We start from the raw sequence: 15,848 nt of genomic DNA, 5'->3' as shown, positions 1-15,848 counted from the left end.
GGCGTATCCGGTGTCACTATGTCAATATGTGCAGGTCAAGGAAAAACTGACAAAATGTGAGGTTTGCATACACACAACGTACAACATACTCTGAAAAAACTTGAAGAATAGAAATAATTCTTTCTTGAAACCAAACCCTCATAAGACGGATCAGACTCCACTTAAGGGACATTTTGAAGGCTCCAGAGATCTGTAAAGCTAAAACCCACCCATGTGGTACTTCACCTCAACTTTGTGTTAAAATCCTTTTTTTTTTTTTAAGACTGTCTGTTTTTAAAGGGATCCCTCCAGGTCCTCACAGCACTGTGGTCTCTGACTGCATGATGGACTGGGTTCGGGAGTTGCGGTGAAACTGCACCATGTGCTCTGAGCCGTTCCTGGAGGCAAAGGTGCTGCTGAAGTGGTGTTCTCTGCTCAGACGGCAGTTCAGACACATACTCCGCCACTTTCTCTTTAGCTCGCCCTGAACCTGCAAAAATAGATAAACAAATGTGTTTTTTCGCTAAATGAATTTAAAGTGCACAGAGAGGAGAATTAATACACTTCCAATCGGTCGAACAAACCTTTCTAAAGCACTGAACCACTCGTTTACCCAAATATGAATAATATAATCAAATTAATTATTGTTAATGAAAAATATCTAATAATAGAATTTCGACACACTCAAAAATTTTAGCTCCGACCAAAGAAAAAATATAATTTACTGCCTATCAAATGTTGTTAGCAAGCATGTTATCAGCTGAATGCAGACACTTTTACGGGAATCTTTCACAAGACTAAAATTACTAAACACTACTGCACTGCGTCATTTCATATACAGTAGCAGTCAAAAGTTTGGACACACCTTCTCATTCAACTACTTTGAAGAATCTAAAATATAAAACATATTCTGGTTTGTTGAGCATTTGTTTGTTTACCACATAATTCCATATGTGTTCCTTCATAGTTTGGATGTCTTCAATATTAATCTACAATGTAGAAAAAAATAAAAATATAACCAATAACCATTGAATGAGAAGGTGTGTCCAAACTTTTGACTGGTACTGTAAGTAAATCTTACCTCACTGTTTAGGAAACAGTACAGAATCGCCACCACCAGACCCTGAATAAAACAACACAGCAGTGTTAAAAAACGACTAACATCAAAAGTAATTCAATATTTAAATGGTACATTTATAACAAAGAGATGGACATTTTTAATTACAATAACATTGATAGAAGTGTCGGTGAAGGGACAAATGAAACAGCACCTGAAAGGATCCGAGGGCCAGGTCAAAGAATATTTTATAAGCCTCCGCAATGGATTCACTGAGAGAAGCGAAGACCACGTAGTGGATCCCGAACAGAGGGATCAGCAGAAGAGTGGATTTTGCCAACCTCCTGAGAGAAAGACAGTAATGAACCGTTACTTTGGGCACCAAAGCTGTAAAAGAGATGTGTTGGTTTTTTTCCAATTCAATTTTTTTACGCATTTGCTTAGAAAAGTCACAAGGATTGGTCTTTAAGCAGCCATTGTAAAGCTAAAAGTTTGGCAATTTCGCCGTCGCCATCTTGGAATATGGATCGTTGCCATGCTTTTTTTCATAAACTATGAACAGAAGTGACCATATTTATGGTCTATTTTACTCTAAATGGACCATAATTTTCTAAATGAACTTCATGTTGTATCGAGGAAGACTTGAAACTAGAGATTGAGACCATAAACTCATATTTACAATGTTTACTGAGGGAATAAATCAAGAGAGAACTTTCTCATAGATTTCTATAAAAATGGACTTCTTTTTTGCAACCGGAGGAGTCGCCCCCTGCTGGTCAGTAGAGAGAATGCAAGTTTAAGACGCTTCAGCATCGGCTTCACCCGCGGAAATTGGAGGTTGCCTCCTGGTTTACATTGCAATCAGCACAGACAACATGGTGTACAAATGACAGCCAAAAAGCAAGAATGGTTTACTTTCTGCACGCAAAATGACTTACAAGCGTGTTGTTTAATTCATATGCCAATTGGTAAGAGTAGGATCTTTTATTCCTGGTGTATGAAAACACGTATTGTTGATTTACTGTATTTGTCTAACCATGCAGTTAGTTTAAATCTATGAACTGAGACAAAAAAGATTGTTTAACTTCAGTAAATAAAGTTTGCTTTGTTGTCCGAAATACAACTAAAAGCTCAGAGCTTGCCAAACTTCAAAACCGCAGTCCCCAAACCAACGGGTGACGTCTCGGTGATTATGTCCACTTCTTATACACACTCTTTGAATCCTACACTGAGCTACACTGCACTAACAGGAGATTCTGCAGTGGCTTATACAAGCTTTTCATCACCTCTCGCCTCTAACTCGACCCAAGAATATCTCACAGCTCAGATTTTGCTGCAGGGTAAAATTGCCTGAAGATTAAACACATCGCCTCTGAATGGACAAAGACTCAAAGAGACACCAAATCTTGCAAGAATGTGTCGCTAAATAGATGCATAGAGGTTTCAACCCCAATTCCCCATTTCATGAAGGCTGCATCATCAAACGCTGTCTTGTTGAATGAGCGTCACTCTTATCTCTGCAGACAGCAAACTCATAACGGATAAAACATTTTCAGGGTGTCTCACATTTTCTCTTGTTGTTATTTTAGGCATTTTGCTGACTCTTAACTGCGCCCTTTGTGAGATACCTGTATTGTGATTGGTCGTTGCCACCCACGTCAGGACACCTAAGCTTCTGAACCAAGATCCGAATGATGCTGATGAACAGGATAAAATTCACCTTGGAGACAGGAAGGAAAAAAATACAGAATTATCAAACTGAATGAAGATCACACCAGGGGTGATCTTATTTTTGCAGTGTTGGACAGTTTTCCACCCACAGAAAGCAATGAATGAAAAGTTAAGACAGAAACGCAGCCAAAACTGCAAGTCAGCGTTCCATGCTGAGACAGATACTTTGAATCTTTAAGAATCTTTAAGAAATCTTACTACAATTACTTGTTCGAGTAAGTTATTATTTATAAAGCACTGCTTTTTGGAAAGCTTAAAAGGCGTAGTAACAGTTACTCGGGGGCAGTTAGCACATCTATCCTTTGTATCATCATCCATTTTTTTCCATTTGAAAGTGCTTTTATAACTGACAAACAAGTGAAACACCTGCAAACAAGCAGATGGTAATGAACCTCAACCTACCATGATGGAGAATCCGATTGGTCCGTTGATCACCCAGTTGGGTATGGGGTTGTCATTTCTCTCCCAGCATCTGAGGGCACCATAAATAACCATAATGTAACTATCATAGCATATGTAAATATATATATACGTATATATATATAAAAGTGTGGATGGTTGCTAGCAGAAGGAGAACCAGGCTGCTAATACTCAATGTGTTTTCAGCTAGACCTGAAAGTTTGATGTGAAAAACTAGTTTGCAAAGTTGAGTCTAACCCAACACTTTCTTTAAATGTACTTTTTATAGTCATTCAGGTCTTAAAGTAAGTATCATATCCTACGGGGAAAGTCTCAGTCACTAATCCATCCAGTGGCCACTTATAGACGTCCAAGCAAGATAACCCAGACATCCTTCTCCTCAGCCATGCCCTCCACCTCTTCCCTGAGGATCCCAAGATATAACCAAGTCAGGTGAAGTATCTAATACCTCCTGCTCGTTCTGCGTCTGCCTCTGGTTATCTTCCCAGTTGGACATGCCCAGAACACTGGAGGCATCATTATCAGTGGGCCGAACCATTTTAATTGGATTCTTTCAAACATGAAGGAGCAGCTTTTCTACTATGTTCTCTGAGAATGAGCCCCAGACACCCTGCTAAAGAAAACTCATTTCAGCCGCTTGTATCCGCACCCACAACCCGATACGGCGGATGATGACTGATGCACCAATCCGCCTGTCTTATGATCCATTTTTACCGTGGTACTTGGGATCTTTCATTTGGTACAGCAGCTCCCAACCTGGTTGAGGCTCAAGCTCTTTGTACCTCTAGCATTCCTGCAGGGGTACAGGTCTTGATAGGAAAGTCGAAATGCTTTCAGGTCTCTTAATGCTGACCAGTAAAATGAAATAACTTCTAGGCCTTAAGGCCTTTATTTGCTGTGCACAAGCTCAGAAAAAATCGACAAAATGACTATATAGACATTCTGTGTAAAAGTTTTCAGAAAAAAAAAAATTATAGTGATGTGAAAATGAATCCTGCGAGAAAAAAAAGGCCTTTTTTGGCGATAAAATACTTTTTCTTATGCTGTTTTATGGCAGTAACTTTAATGAAAATCGCATATGAAGACTCAATTTAGACAAGGAAAGCACTCTCGACAAAATTCAAGTCTGTTCTGTTATTGTTGTAACAGAGTTGTTTCACAAAGTCTTTTTTAATAATACACCCAGTGTGACTTGCTAAGTGTTGAGCTGCAATAATGTGCAACAGAAGCCGAGTAGATCTGAGGCACTAAGCTCGTAATGATAACAAACCAGGCCGTTGAATATCAAGGTGTGCCGGTCTCTGACGTGATTAACAATTTCATGTCTCCTTCCACATAATGAAGTAGAAAGTAATAAACAATTACAAAGAGTGATTGATGTACCTTCGTATGTCCGTTTGACAAATCCATATATACAGATGATCATTAGTCACAACAACACAGGGCATACAGATTCCTGTGATACAACTTAATCTGTATGTAATATGTAATACAATGGATTTTGAATCACATTTCCAAGCTGATGAGTGATTGGTTGGCTACACTCACCCGGTGTCCTCCAGATAAATCCTCGTCATCACCCACGCAAAGACGAACACCGTGGGGATTCCTGCAAAACGGCAAGAGGAAAACATTGATATAATGTAGCTAAAACGTTATCTATCCTTATGTTTGATTGTTTGAATATCAGAATTAGTGATGAAAGAAAAACATTTATTTTTATTATTTTTGCTTTCTTCTAATCCCATCATAATTATTTTCATTTCATTTATAATAACAATGTGTTCATGCATAGATTATATAAATACTACATACATATTTAAAGTATATTAATTGTTACCACACTTTGAAACCTCATAACATGATATTACATTTTTTATTATCTTTTGCAACTTAATTCTTTGCCATTAAATATTCAACTAATTCTGTTTGACATCAAATAATGTCATGAGGTTAATGAAAATAAATATCTTATGCATATGTGGGAAACAGGAGCGTAGAAAAAAATTGACATTTCTATCTTTTCCTTTGCAAGGGGTTTAAAAAAGGAATCAAAAGGAATTAAAAGAAGGAACTATTGTATAAATGTATATAAATAATGGACTCAACCAATATAAAATTCTGTCTAGCAGAGTCGAAAAGTGGCCGCACCAACAGAACAATGTTGTTTAAAGCTGCATTAATGAAATGTTGGTCACAAGGAGACAGAAAAACTCCAAACCAAGCTGACACGTTAGCAAACACCTGCTTATTTACAAACCCAGCAGATATACAGTCGTGTTTGTGTCCACATGAGGAATGTAAATCAAATATTCACTCTCCTTTTTTGCTCCGTTTTTGGTCCCCACCAACTTCTGAAGGAAATATCTGTCTCTTTAGCAGCTAAATGTTTCTCTTTTCTCACCGGCTAACCTCTAACTGTGTTTGTCTGCTGTCTGGTGCTGAGCAGGTAGTGTACAGTTTATTTCTCAGAGCTGGTTTCGATGAAAACAATGCCTGCTGCTGCTGGGAATAAGGTTGACGCAAATGGAGAGTCCCAAACTAAATATGCCGTTAAACCAATGCTTAAAGATGAAGGATGGGTCAAACAAACACATTTTTCTTAGATTACATATCTATTTTAAGCCCCACATTGGTGTTTTCCTAATCCTAAAGTGGTTCTGTTGCCTAAACCTAACTGCGAGATGGTGTAAAATACTACGGGAAAAGCCTAAAAATGCGTATTAGCAACCATTGAAAATGCCGTAAACTTCTAGAATGTTGTGTTATTGCCATGAGACTGGGTTGGTTCAAACACCTTCAAAACATTAGATAATGATTAATGATGTACTAAACATCTAAATCGGTCCCTCTTAAACCCAATAGATACTGAACCTCAAACTGAATAAAAGCTCACCCCAGCCGATGAACATGTAGACGATAAAGTGTCTGTTCTCGGAGAAGATGACGACCAGCAGCGTGTGGAGGTACAGACCCTCTACCAGCAGCCAGAAGAAGTTGGCCATGATGAAGTACTGGAAAAACACCAGACTGGCTTTACATCCCACCTAAAAAACGAAAAAAGGTCGAACTTCTGAACTATGTTATGCACTTTGTAAACCCACTAAGAAATGTTGAAATGGAAAATGTCCCATTACTGCCGACATGAAATTAACCTTCAAGTCATTTTTGTCATATCAGCATATCGTGGACATCCCACTGGTTCTCTTTGCAGGGCTGTATGTGACCGCAGTGTTGGTACTTCCACAGAGACACTGAGGGTTAATCCGGCAATAACGCTAATTATTCTGATATTATGTGGGGTTTACATTCCCCGTTTCCACCGAGGCAATAAGTGAGTTCACCAGGAGGATGAGCTTTAATTTGTAGATCACGACGTTACAAGCAGCGAGTAGATGGGAGTGTAAAGGTCAGAGACGTTTCCTCTCCAATATGAAAAGCAAATGAAGGCGAGTAGAGGAGAGCCGGCTTAAGCATCAAACTTCAATGCTTCAAAAGATTTCCAATAAGTAAGATTCTTATTTTTATTAAATAATGACAGAAAAGAGATGACAGGAAACAAACTATAGAGAGATGCAACATCCTGCTGGAATTGAAAAGATTTAAATAATAATTTAGTTATTTTCATACAGTTATTTTATGAAGCTAAAGTTCTTGTACAGCTGTGATTAAAGAAAAGCTCAATTGTTTTGTATCACCGATGACTTGGGCTGCCATTTCTTTATAAATCTTTATAAATGTGAATAAATATCTGTTCCGTTATTACCTTTCCACAATAAAACCTCACGTATACACTAGGTAGCCAGTTTGTTAAGTACACTTTGCTAAAACTAATGCAGTCAAATAACACCATTATTAGAGGATGCAGTAAGTCGTGCTGTTAAACTTTAACATCTGTAAGTATTGTTATCCTGACAGGTGTTTCTATTATTTTGTCCACCCCATTTATATCAATTGAACTGCTCTCAACAACACCTCTCAATACAAAAGGCCCCGTTATTTATTCAAATCATTTAAAGAGGCACAATCCGAACAATTTGAAACATAAACCTGAAATCGTTGTAGGTTGTAATGGAGGAGTTTGTCAGTTTGGAATCACAAGTGTGGATTCAAACTGTAACTCAGATTCATGGGGTGAAAAAACAAGAAACATTTTGAAAAAGCCACCTAAAGTAGACCTCTTCCCCATTAATCTGCTCCAAACACTCATAGATTTTCTTAAATGTAGCTACATAAGTTACTTTCTGCCTCCTAATAGCTACAAAGCTCTGTTTGATGTAGCAAATTATTGTTTTGACCATACGAATCAATGGTGAACGAATAAATGATGCTGCAAAAATAGTTAGAGAAGTTTCTACTGAAGTTTTCCTTTTTCTTTTAGATCAGTCCATCCTCTGCAAACTTTTAAAAAACCACATTACAAGCCAGGGAAATTACAAACTTAATTAATTGGTGGCATATTCCATTAAACACGGATGAATTTGAGAGCGATTTGTTTGTTTTGTTAAATGAAGAAAAAAATATTCCAAGTCAGCAAAATAGAAGGAAATTAGAAAAGAGACAACAATAGCATAAAGTCATCCAAACTAAATTAAACCCTGGTATCAGTAAATTAACTATTTTTATAAGACACGAGCTATTTCCATTAAATATGAAAATATTTCTGTAAAACCTTATTTACGTTCACGAAGACTGTTTTCCTGCTTTGACAGTTTTCTCTGTTTTACACGATAACTGTGTTTCCCTGAGGACATGACTCGGTACAGAGGTCGTGACCTCACCAGTGACGGCTGGTTGGAGCACTGCGAGTTTCGGTTGAAGAGGATGTCGTCTTTCACCAGCACGGCCACGGCTCTCAGGACGAAGGAGAAGAAGAGGTTGAGGTGGATGTAGTTCCTGGTGCAGTGGAGCTTCCTGTAGAAAAACACAAATACATTATGTACAGATTATAGAAAATGACCTTTAGCGTGACACAAAGTTTGATAATCAATATTAATCATTGTGCACATATTGGTTATTCACTGGTAGAAAAGTCACGAAGAGTCACGTTTCAAATCTACAGGGAGTGTTTTTTATTTATCATAACGTTTATCCACAATAAACACTGTATTTGTAGAATATTGATACCAATAGTGCAGAGGAGTTTTAGTCATATTTAATATAAGATGATAAACTATCATCAAATGTTTGTACACTGAAAATGTAAATTACTGATGTCAATAAAAGAAAAAAGACCTATAAAGTGTATGACTGTAAAGTATTGACATAAAAGAGCCCTTAAAACACATTTTCATATATATGTTTATTATAATATATTTTCACAGATACGTGATTTTAAACACTTTTAATCTGTTTAGTTCAAAAAACTATTTTGCTCAGTTTAAACCTTCAGCAGCTTTTTTAAAACCAATCCAAACAACAGAGTAAAAGAGAAGCTCCAATTAATGTCATTTAAATTAACAATCTGAATAAAGCTAAATCCAATTAAGCCGTAAACTGAGAAGCCGTCACACACACACACACACACACACACACACACACACACACACACACACACACACACACACACACACACACACACACACACACACACACACACACACACACACACACATAGACACTGTTGGCAATTAAAGATAAATCAGTGAAATGAAAATGTGGCTAATTGTCAGTGCCTGTTCATTTAAAAACAAATGAAACTGATAGCTCTTCCTCAGACTCAGCTGAAATGTCAATCAGCACATGAAGAACAACAACAGCACCAGAAACAAAGAGCTTAAAGATGAGCCTGAAATTAACACGGCCTTTCTCTTCACTAATTAATCAAGTTGTTTTTTCTATGCTGGTATTGTTTTCATCTTGTTAAGGCCTTTACAGGCATTGTTTTTCTTTTTGTGATATTTAGTTGCACGTCAACGGATTTTTTGTCAGTAATCATAACTATTATGCACTAAAAAGAGACATTTTTCTCCCAAACAGAGATTTTGCACAACGAACAAACCAATCACATTGTGCGGAACAAACTCATTTAAAATTGACACTATGGTGTACAATAACCCGTAAACTCCTTAGTCTAAACCAAGACGGCAAACTTTATTCCTCCTTTCAGACTTGACAAAAGCAGCTCAGATCAGATCCACTCCTTCCGTTCTTACCTTTCAAAATAAAAGCCCTAGAGATATAATAATCACAGGTGCGTATTTCCCCTCATGTGTTTTTTTTAGTCGTGCCCAGGTGTGACGTTGGATTACAAAAACCACAACAGGGGACAAAAGGCCCTCCATGCCCGTTGCGCTCTGTTGTGGTTTGTGAAATCAAGGCCGCAACTTCCAGTTCTGCCGAGTGGAGCCGATGCGGAAGTGTCTTAAAACCTGCATTCTCTCTAGTGTCCAGCAGGGGGCGACTCCTCTGGTTGTATAGAAGTCTATGAGAAAATGACTCTACTTCTCTCTTGATTTATTCCCTCAGTAAACATTGTAAACATGAGTTTATGGTCTCAATCTCTAGTTTCAAGTCTTCTTCAATACAGCATGATGTTCATTTAGTAAATGATGCTCCATTTAGAGTCAAACAGACCACTTGTTCATGTGATATTATTGATTAATATTTGTTCTTACCGGAACAGACAGAGGATGGCGCTCCCTGTGGTGAGGGCGATCAAAGACAGACTGTGACCCAGAGTGTACAACGTCTGCACCACCACGTAGAAGACCAGCTGTAGAGACAACGAGAGAGGAGGAACAGGATTAAACATTATCGACGCTCACTAAGTTCAGTGGGTTCATCAAGTTCATTGTTTCAAGGAAGGGGGGTTAGCCAGGTGTCTTGGCCCAAGCCGGGAAGCCCCTCGATGGCATGCCAAAGGGGGGTAAAGTGCCCCCTTCTGTGGGGGCTGGACCTTCTCTGGTTTTGCGGAGCTGGCTATAAAAACCCTTGATTTTTGGACCTCGAGGTCTTGGTCTTAGTCTTAGTCGTAGTCCTTGTCATTTTTAGCAGTAGTTGGGATTCATTTTTGGATTAAGGGTTTTTTATTCCTTTTCTCGTTTTTGAAACTTTCTGTGGATTCACTTTTTCTCTGTATTGGAATTAAAAGGAATAATTTAATAAAATCGATTGGATCTATACCTTTTTATTCTTCATTTCTTCCTTTTTGACGGAATAAGCAGAATCTGAACAGAGGGCTTTTCCTCTCCGGAGGGGACCGGCCCCTGAGGGGAGTTGCAGGATATCCGCACTACGGCAACACAACTGATTTATAAAAATCACATACATTCACATTAAGAGAGAGACCTAGAGGGGGATTCCCCGCTCCGAGTACGGCGACAATGAGCTGTTCCGGTTGTGTTTATGCCATAGAGATCTTTTGGCAGGCTTGACTACCCTCAAAGGCCTTTTCTCTCAAAGCGGAGGTTTACGAGGTGCAATTGGTTGAGGCGCCATAAAAGCGCGCCCTTCCGAGGAGTCTCGTTCATCGCTGCGAAAACTTTAGAACGCGACGGGAAGCACCGGGAGTGGCCGCGCGTGAGCATTTTAGCATGTTTTTTGTTTTGTTGAACACCTTTAAATTGCATTTTAAACCTTTGCAGCTTTAATCTAGATGCTCAGACAACATTTATGACAGACATAGATATAAAGTAAGGAAGCATATGTTATGAAAATAAAAGATCTTAAAGGACTTTTAAAACAAAATTATCATCATTATTGTCATGTGATTAAAATGATTACGATCTGGCAATATTTGCAAAATTCACTGCCAGTGTAGCTCACTGAGAGAGAGAGGGCGAGAGAGAGAGAGAGAGAGAGAGCACAATGGGCAATTGAGCGATTGCCATTCGTGACTCAAAACGAGCCAAACGCACAAAGTGAACAGGAGGAAGGTTTAATTTCACAATTGAGATGTTTTTCATGTGAAGACAGAGACACAAAAATGTTTTAGTGCTTTTTCAAGAAGAACAGACAATGATATGACATGATTTGATGATAAATTAGATATTTTTCAAAAGACAAATCATGTTTATTGTTTTTTGCCATCATCATTTTTTCAACAAGAATAATGGTTTTAAAAAATATCTGTAAAATGTGGTGGATCCAGTCAGTTAAATATCATCTGGTATCTCAAAAAAAATGGCACCTTTCTTTGAAGCAGCTCACAAAGCAAAGAGGGATCATTTTGAAGTGAAAGCCAACGAGGTATCAGCAGAGACAGTTCGTTTGTGATTATTAACATTTTATTTTTTGTTTCCAAGGTGATAAACGTCATGTTGTAATTTTTTTTAAATGCACTGTCACATACTCAGAGCTCTGTTGTCGCTGTACCTTCAAGTGTCACCTCTGGTTTCCAAAAAATCCAAGATGGACACAACCAAAACACTGTTGTCTCAACTCACTGCAACCTGCTCTTCTGCTTCCAGTCTGTCAATACAAACAAATTCCTGCCATAAAATAAGTGGGCAACATTCTGTCCAAATGACTTGAGTTTTTAAGATAGTGATGAACTTAAAGATGCACCAAGAAAAACAATAAAAATAGAGCGACGGAAGACTAAAAAGGCAAGCAAAAGTTTAGAAGTCTGCAATTTTTTTCCTTTGATTTGAACATTTTATAATTTTTATGAGAAATACAATCAATCATTGTGACATTTCAGATCAAATGAATGTGCAGGTAAACTTCCAATAATAAACACATAACAAATAATTGTCTTTAAAAAAAGTAATAATAAATTATCTGAAAAAATAACAACAAAATATTTTCACCAAAAAATTAAACATTTCTGAGAGAAATCTTATTTCACTTAATTAATCAGTTAAACAGTTTGTTTTCAGGTGCTTTCCAAACTCTGGCTATCAACATCTCACTCACTCATGTTTTTTATTTATTTAATCTTCTTCTCTTTGGGATTACGTAAAGGAATATGGTTGCGAGGTCTGAAACTATAGCCGAATATAGATTCAGCTCTTTTATTAGAACTTTCCTTTTTAGACTTCACCAGGACATAAAATATGTATTACTTGTGTTTCAACATAAATCTGATGCAAAACTCTCTCCATCAGATCAGATCAGGCTCATCGGACTGTGAAGAGAGAGAGTGCTTTGCTTTTGAGAAAACTTTCTGGCATGAAAAACTGAAGAACAGATCATTTCCTGTTAGAAACGGAAACAGAGATTAAAATCTGCCAACCAATGCCCTCTGTGTGTGTGTGTGTGTGTGTGTGTGTGTGTGTGTGTGTGTGTGTGTGTGTGTGTGTGTGTGTGTGTGTGTGTGTGTGTGTCCTGTTATCTTGCTTCCTCAGAAAAAGGTGTTTTGTGTTTGAGTTCCTCTTTTTTTCGTGAGAAAATCAAAGCGTGTTTGTTCGACGAGACGCAAAAACACGTCTAACATCAAATACGCATTTAGTTTAAATGGACCAGTCCAATCCTTTTATGTGTGTGTGTGTGTGTGTGTGTGTGTGTGTGTGTGTGTGTGTGTGTGTGTGTGTGTGTGTGTGACATGTCCCATCCTATTCATCACCGTCCTTTCACTTTGTCTGAGCACATAAATGTATATTTAATGGACATTTATTGGATATTTCCCATGTTGCTCTCATGTCTGAATGAGTCCACTCTTGTATAAAAGTCATGACACCGAACTCACAACACAGAGTCTTACCCGTGACGTTTCTGTGACACAAGATGGAGAACAAGGTTTGACGATTATGCAGAGATAGAGATTAAATGCACATTATGATATTCTGTGATAAATCTAGAAAGATCCATGGCAGAATCAGATATCTCTTTTAAATCAGGTTTTAAAACTCATTCTTACAGACTGGCTTTGTGTGATGTCATCTTTTTACTGCTTTTTTTGTCATTTAATTAAATGTAATATATTTATTTAATTTTCTAGTTTGTTCTTATCGTATTGATTGGTTTAATCTATAGTTTCATCTATTGCGGTGGTTTATCAGGGTTTAAATTTCACATTAGTTTGTCACTATTGGGCTTTTTGTTGTTATATTGTCTTTCTTTGACGGTGAAACAGTTAGCTTAACAAGAACAATGGGTGATTCAGAATAAGACCAGTGAAAGAGGAGGGGAGGCAGCAATTACTACCCACCGGGCCAAACGAGGCCAAACATTCGCCTCACCGAAAAACGTTCTCCTGCTCCTTCTGAAGCTTTTCAGGGTGGAGGAGGAATCACAGCACAGCCAACAAACTGGACTAAACATCACGTATTATATTTGTGATTAGTATGGTGATGTTTCTTTGGTTAGCATTGACCTAGCGTTTTCTTAATTGAATAAAACCAGGCGGCAACTGCAGTTCTGTCGAGCTAAGCCAATTTGGAGCCAATTTGGAAGTCTTCAAACCAATGGGTGACGTCAAGATGACTACGTCCTCTTCTTACTGTATATTCAGTCTATGAATAAAACCCACTGTGAATTTTTTTGACATTTTTTGTCAAATTCCATATGTCAGAAATGTATGAAAAAATATCAAAAAAATATCAAAAAAATATCAAAAAAATAGGAAAACAATATCAAAAAAATATCAATAAATATCAAAAAAATATCAAAAAAATATCAAAAGAATATCAAAAAAATATCAAAAAAATATCAAAAAAATATCAATAAAATATCAAAAAAATATCAAAAAAATTCCAATGTGCAGAAATATATTCTACTGTGCGGTTGGCTCGAGTGTTTTCACTAAAACTAAAATGTTCCTGTGTTCCTGATGTTGAACAAGACACATCAGAAAAAACACACAAAGGCATTCTCTTGAACAAGTGCGTGTCTATCGCCTATTATTCGCGGGTTTTCCCGTGTTTTAAGAGAAACTGGCATATATGCAGTAGTTTTGGTGGGAAAAGGGTAACATTTATGTTAAAATACTGTGATAAAAGAAGATGTTGGTCATTACGGCTTCAACTGCAAAATATTCTCTGTCTAAAAAGGACTTTAATGAAAGTTATAAAGTTGTCAACACATGTAACTCACCCGTTTACAGTAAAAAAAATCTTATTAGAGCTTCAGATCTGAAAATTTCCATCTAAAACACTTTGTGAAACCAAATTGCTTCTAATGACTGCAGTGTTTTTTCCTTTTTTCCATTAAATGACGCAAAACTCAGTTGGGGGAACTGCTCACATTTACCCATGTATAACAGCGCTGTTGGGCATATTGACCTTTTAAAGAACCCGTGTTCATTAACAGCCGACCCCTGCAGGCTTCATCACTTACAGGCCACTAATGGGCCACGTTGTGTGCCCGCTGCACACTCAGTGTTCAGGTGACATTTACAGCACGGAACAGAAGACAGCGTGAGGACAGTGAATGCACCTTGTCATGGCTGGTGTCCGAGCCACAAGTGCTGGTGATGTTGGGGAAAACGTCCGACCATCCTGCTGACGTGCAGTTCCTGCTGATGTTACCTAAGAGAGACGAAGAGAAACGGTAGCCAGTTATCAACCCGACACCCAACTGGGATTTATTATTCTCCACCCATATTTCCACTCACAGTAACATGAAAAGACCATAATGCATTGCAAACTATGTGATGAAATTGAAGAGTTTCAGATGATGATTGATAATGTTTCTTTATCATTGTCAGAGATTTGATTGTTTCTGTAATCCTGTTCTGTTTTTACTCTTCTTTCTTATGTTGCTTGTTATGGAAACACGGGCTGGTTGAAATAAAAGGTTTAGATAAGTAACAAAATGTCAGCGTTGATTTATTTGTCACCAAACTTTCTTACTTATTTTAACACAAACCACAAACCTTTCCTGAACCTAACTAAGTAGTTTTGTTGCCTAAACCTAACCGAGTTGTTTCCTGTGAAGACAGAAGTTTATTTTGAAAGGACTGTATGCATGTAACAAGTGGAAATTGACACGTGTTGCTGGACTTTGTAGGGAAACTCATAAGATATTGTACAAACTGTTGTATGAGGATACGTTGCAGAGAACATCAGTGCTTGTAGATATAAAGGAATCATCCTAAGCTAATGAAAACCCGATTCTTGGTTTTGGATGATTATATACTAATGAAAACATAGTTATGAATATTATATTTAATTTTTGCCAATAAATCCCCCTAAATCCTACACACTGGCCCTTTAAGGACTTTTCGTCCACGTTGGCTTTAAAAGCTGCTGTCGAAGACCATGTGTTACATTACATTACAGTCATTTAGCAGACGCTTTTATCCAAAGCGACTTACAGGAAGGTGTTGTGATCAAAAGCTCCAGGACTTTGTGTTTTACTTTCTTTTCTTTTGCTTAGGAACATAAAATCAATGACGTGACTTTCTTTTGAATAGGTTGTTATTTAGACTGTGGTTTTATTTCCTTGATGGACTATAAAAGGTGTGATACACACACACACACACACACACACACACACACACACACACACACACACACACACACACACACACACACACACACACACACACACACACACACAAAAAAAATCTATATCTGCTTGCCGACACCAGTCTGAGTCTCCTCTCTTGAAGGAGAGATAATTTAGAGATAATTTAAATCAGTTATCCATGTTTCAACTTTGAAAATTCAAAAATGTAGTTTTTGATTTTGTCATTAATCTCTCTGTTTTTTGTTTTTTTGAAATAACTGTGAAATAAAATAAATAAATCAGGATATAAATATGAATTCTCAAACTT

At 37.5% G+C, this 15,848-nt stretch overlaps 1 protein-coding gene across 1 annotated transcript in view; it reads right to left on the bottom strand.

Annotated features, from left to right (window-relative positions):
* Positions 1-295: 295 nt before the first annotated feature.
* Positions 296-15,848, bottom strand: part of LOC129116521 (vasoactive intestinal polypeptide receptor 2-like) — a 46,066-nt gene continuing 30,513 nt past the window's right edge. The window contains exons 5-14 of the mRNA XM_054627375.1: positions 14,507-14,598; positions 9,805-9,902; positions 7,969-8,101; positions 6,084-6,234; positions 4,736-4,796; positions 3,170-3,239; positions 2,665-2,756; positions 1,251-1,380; positions 1,061-1,102; positions 296-469 (exon numbers count right to left, since the gene is read on the bottom strand). Of these exons, the coding sequence (XP_054483350.1) occupies positions 296-469; positions 1,061-1,102; positions 1,251-1,380; positions 2,665-2,756; positions 3,170-3,239; positions 4,736-4,796; positions 6,084-6,234; positions 7,969-8,101; positions 9,805-9,902; positions 14,507-14,598 (1,043 nt within the window). The remainder of the gene's footprint in view (positions 470-1,060; positions 1,103-1,250; positions 1,381-2,664; positions 2,757-3,169; positions 3,240-4,735; positions 4,797-6,083; positions 6,235-7,968; positions 8,102-9,804; positions 9,903-14,506; positions 14,599-15,848) is intronic.

This window comes from Anoplopoma fimbria, chromosome 3 (genome assembly GCF_027596085.1).
Source record: "Anoplopoma fimbria isolate UVic2021 breed Golden Eagle Sablefish chromosome 3, Afim_UVic_2022, whole genome shotgun sequence".
NCBI lineage: Eukaryota > Metazoa > Chordata > Actinopteri > Perciformes > Anoplopomatidae > Anoplopoma > Anoplopoma fimbria.
Note: the sequence above shows the minus strand (reverse complement) of the source record. Positions and strands in the feature narration are given on the sequence as shown.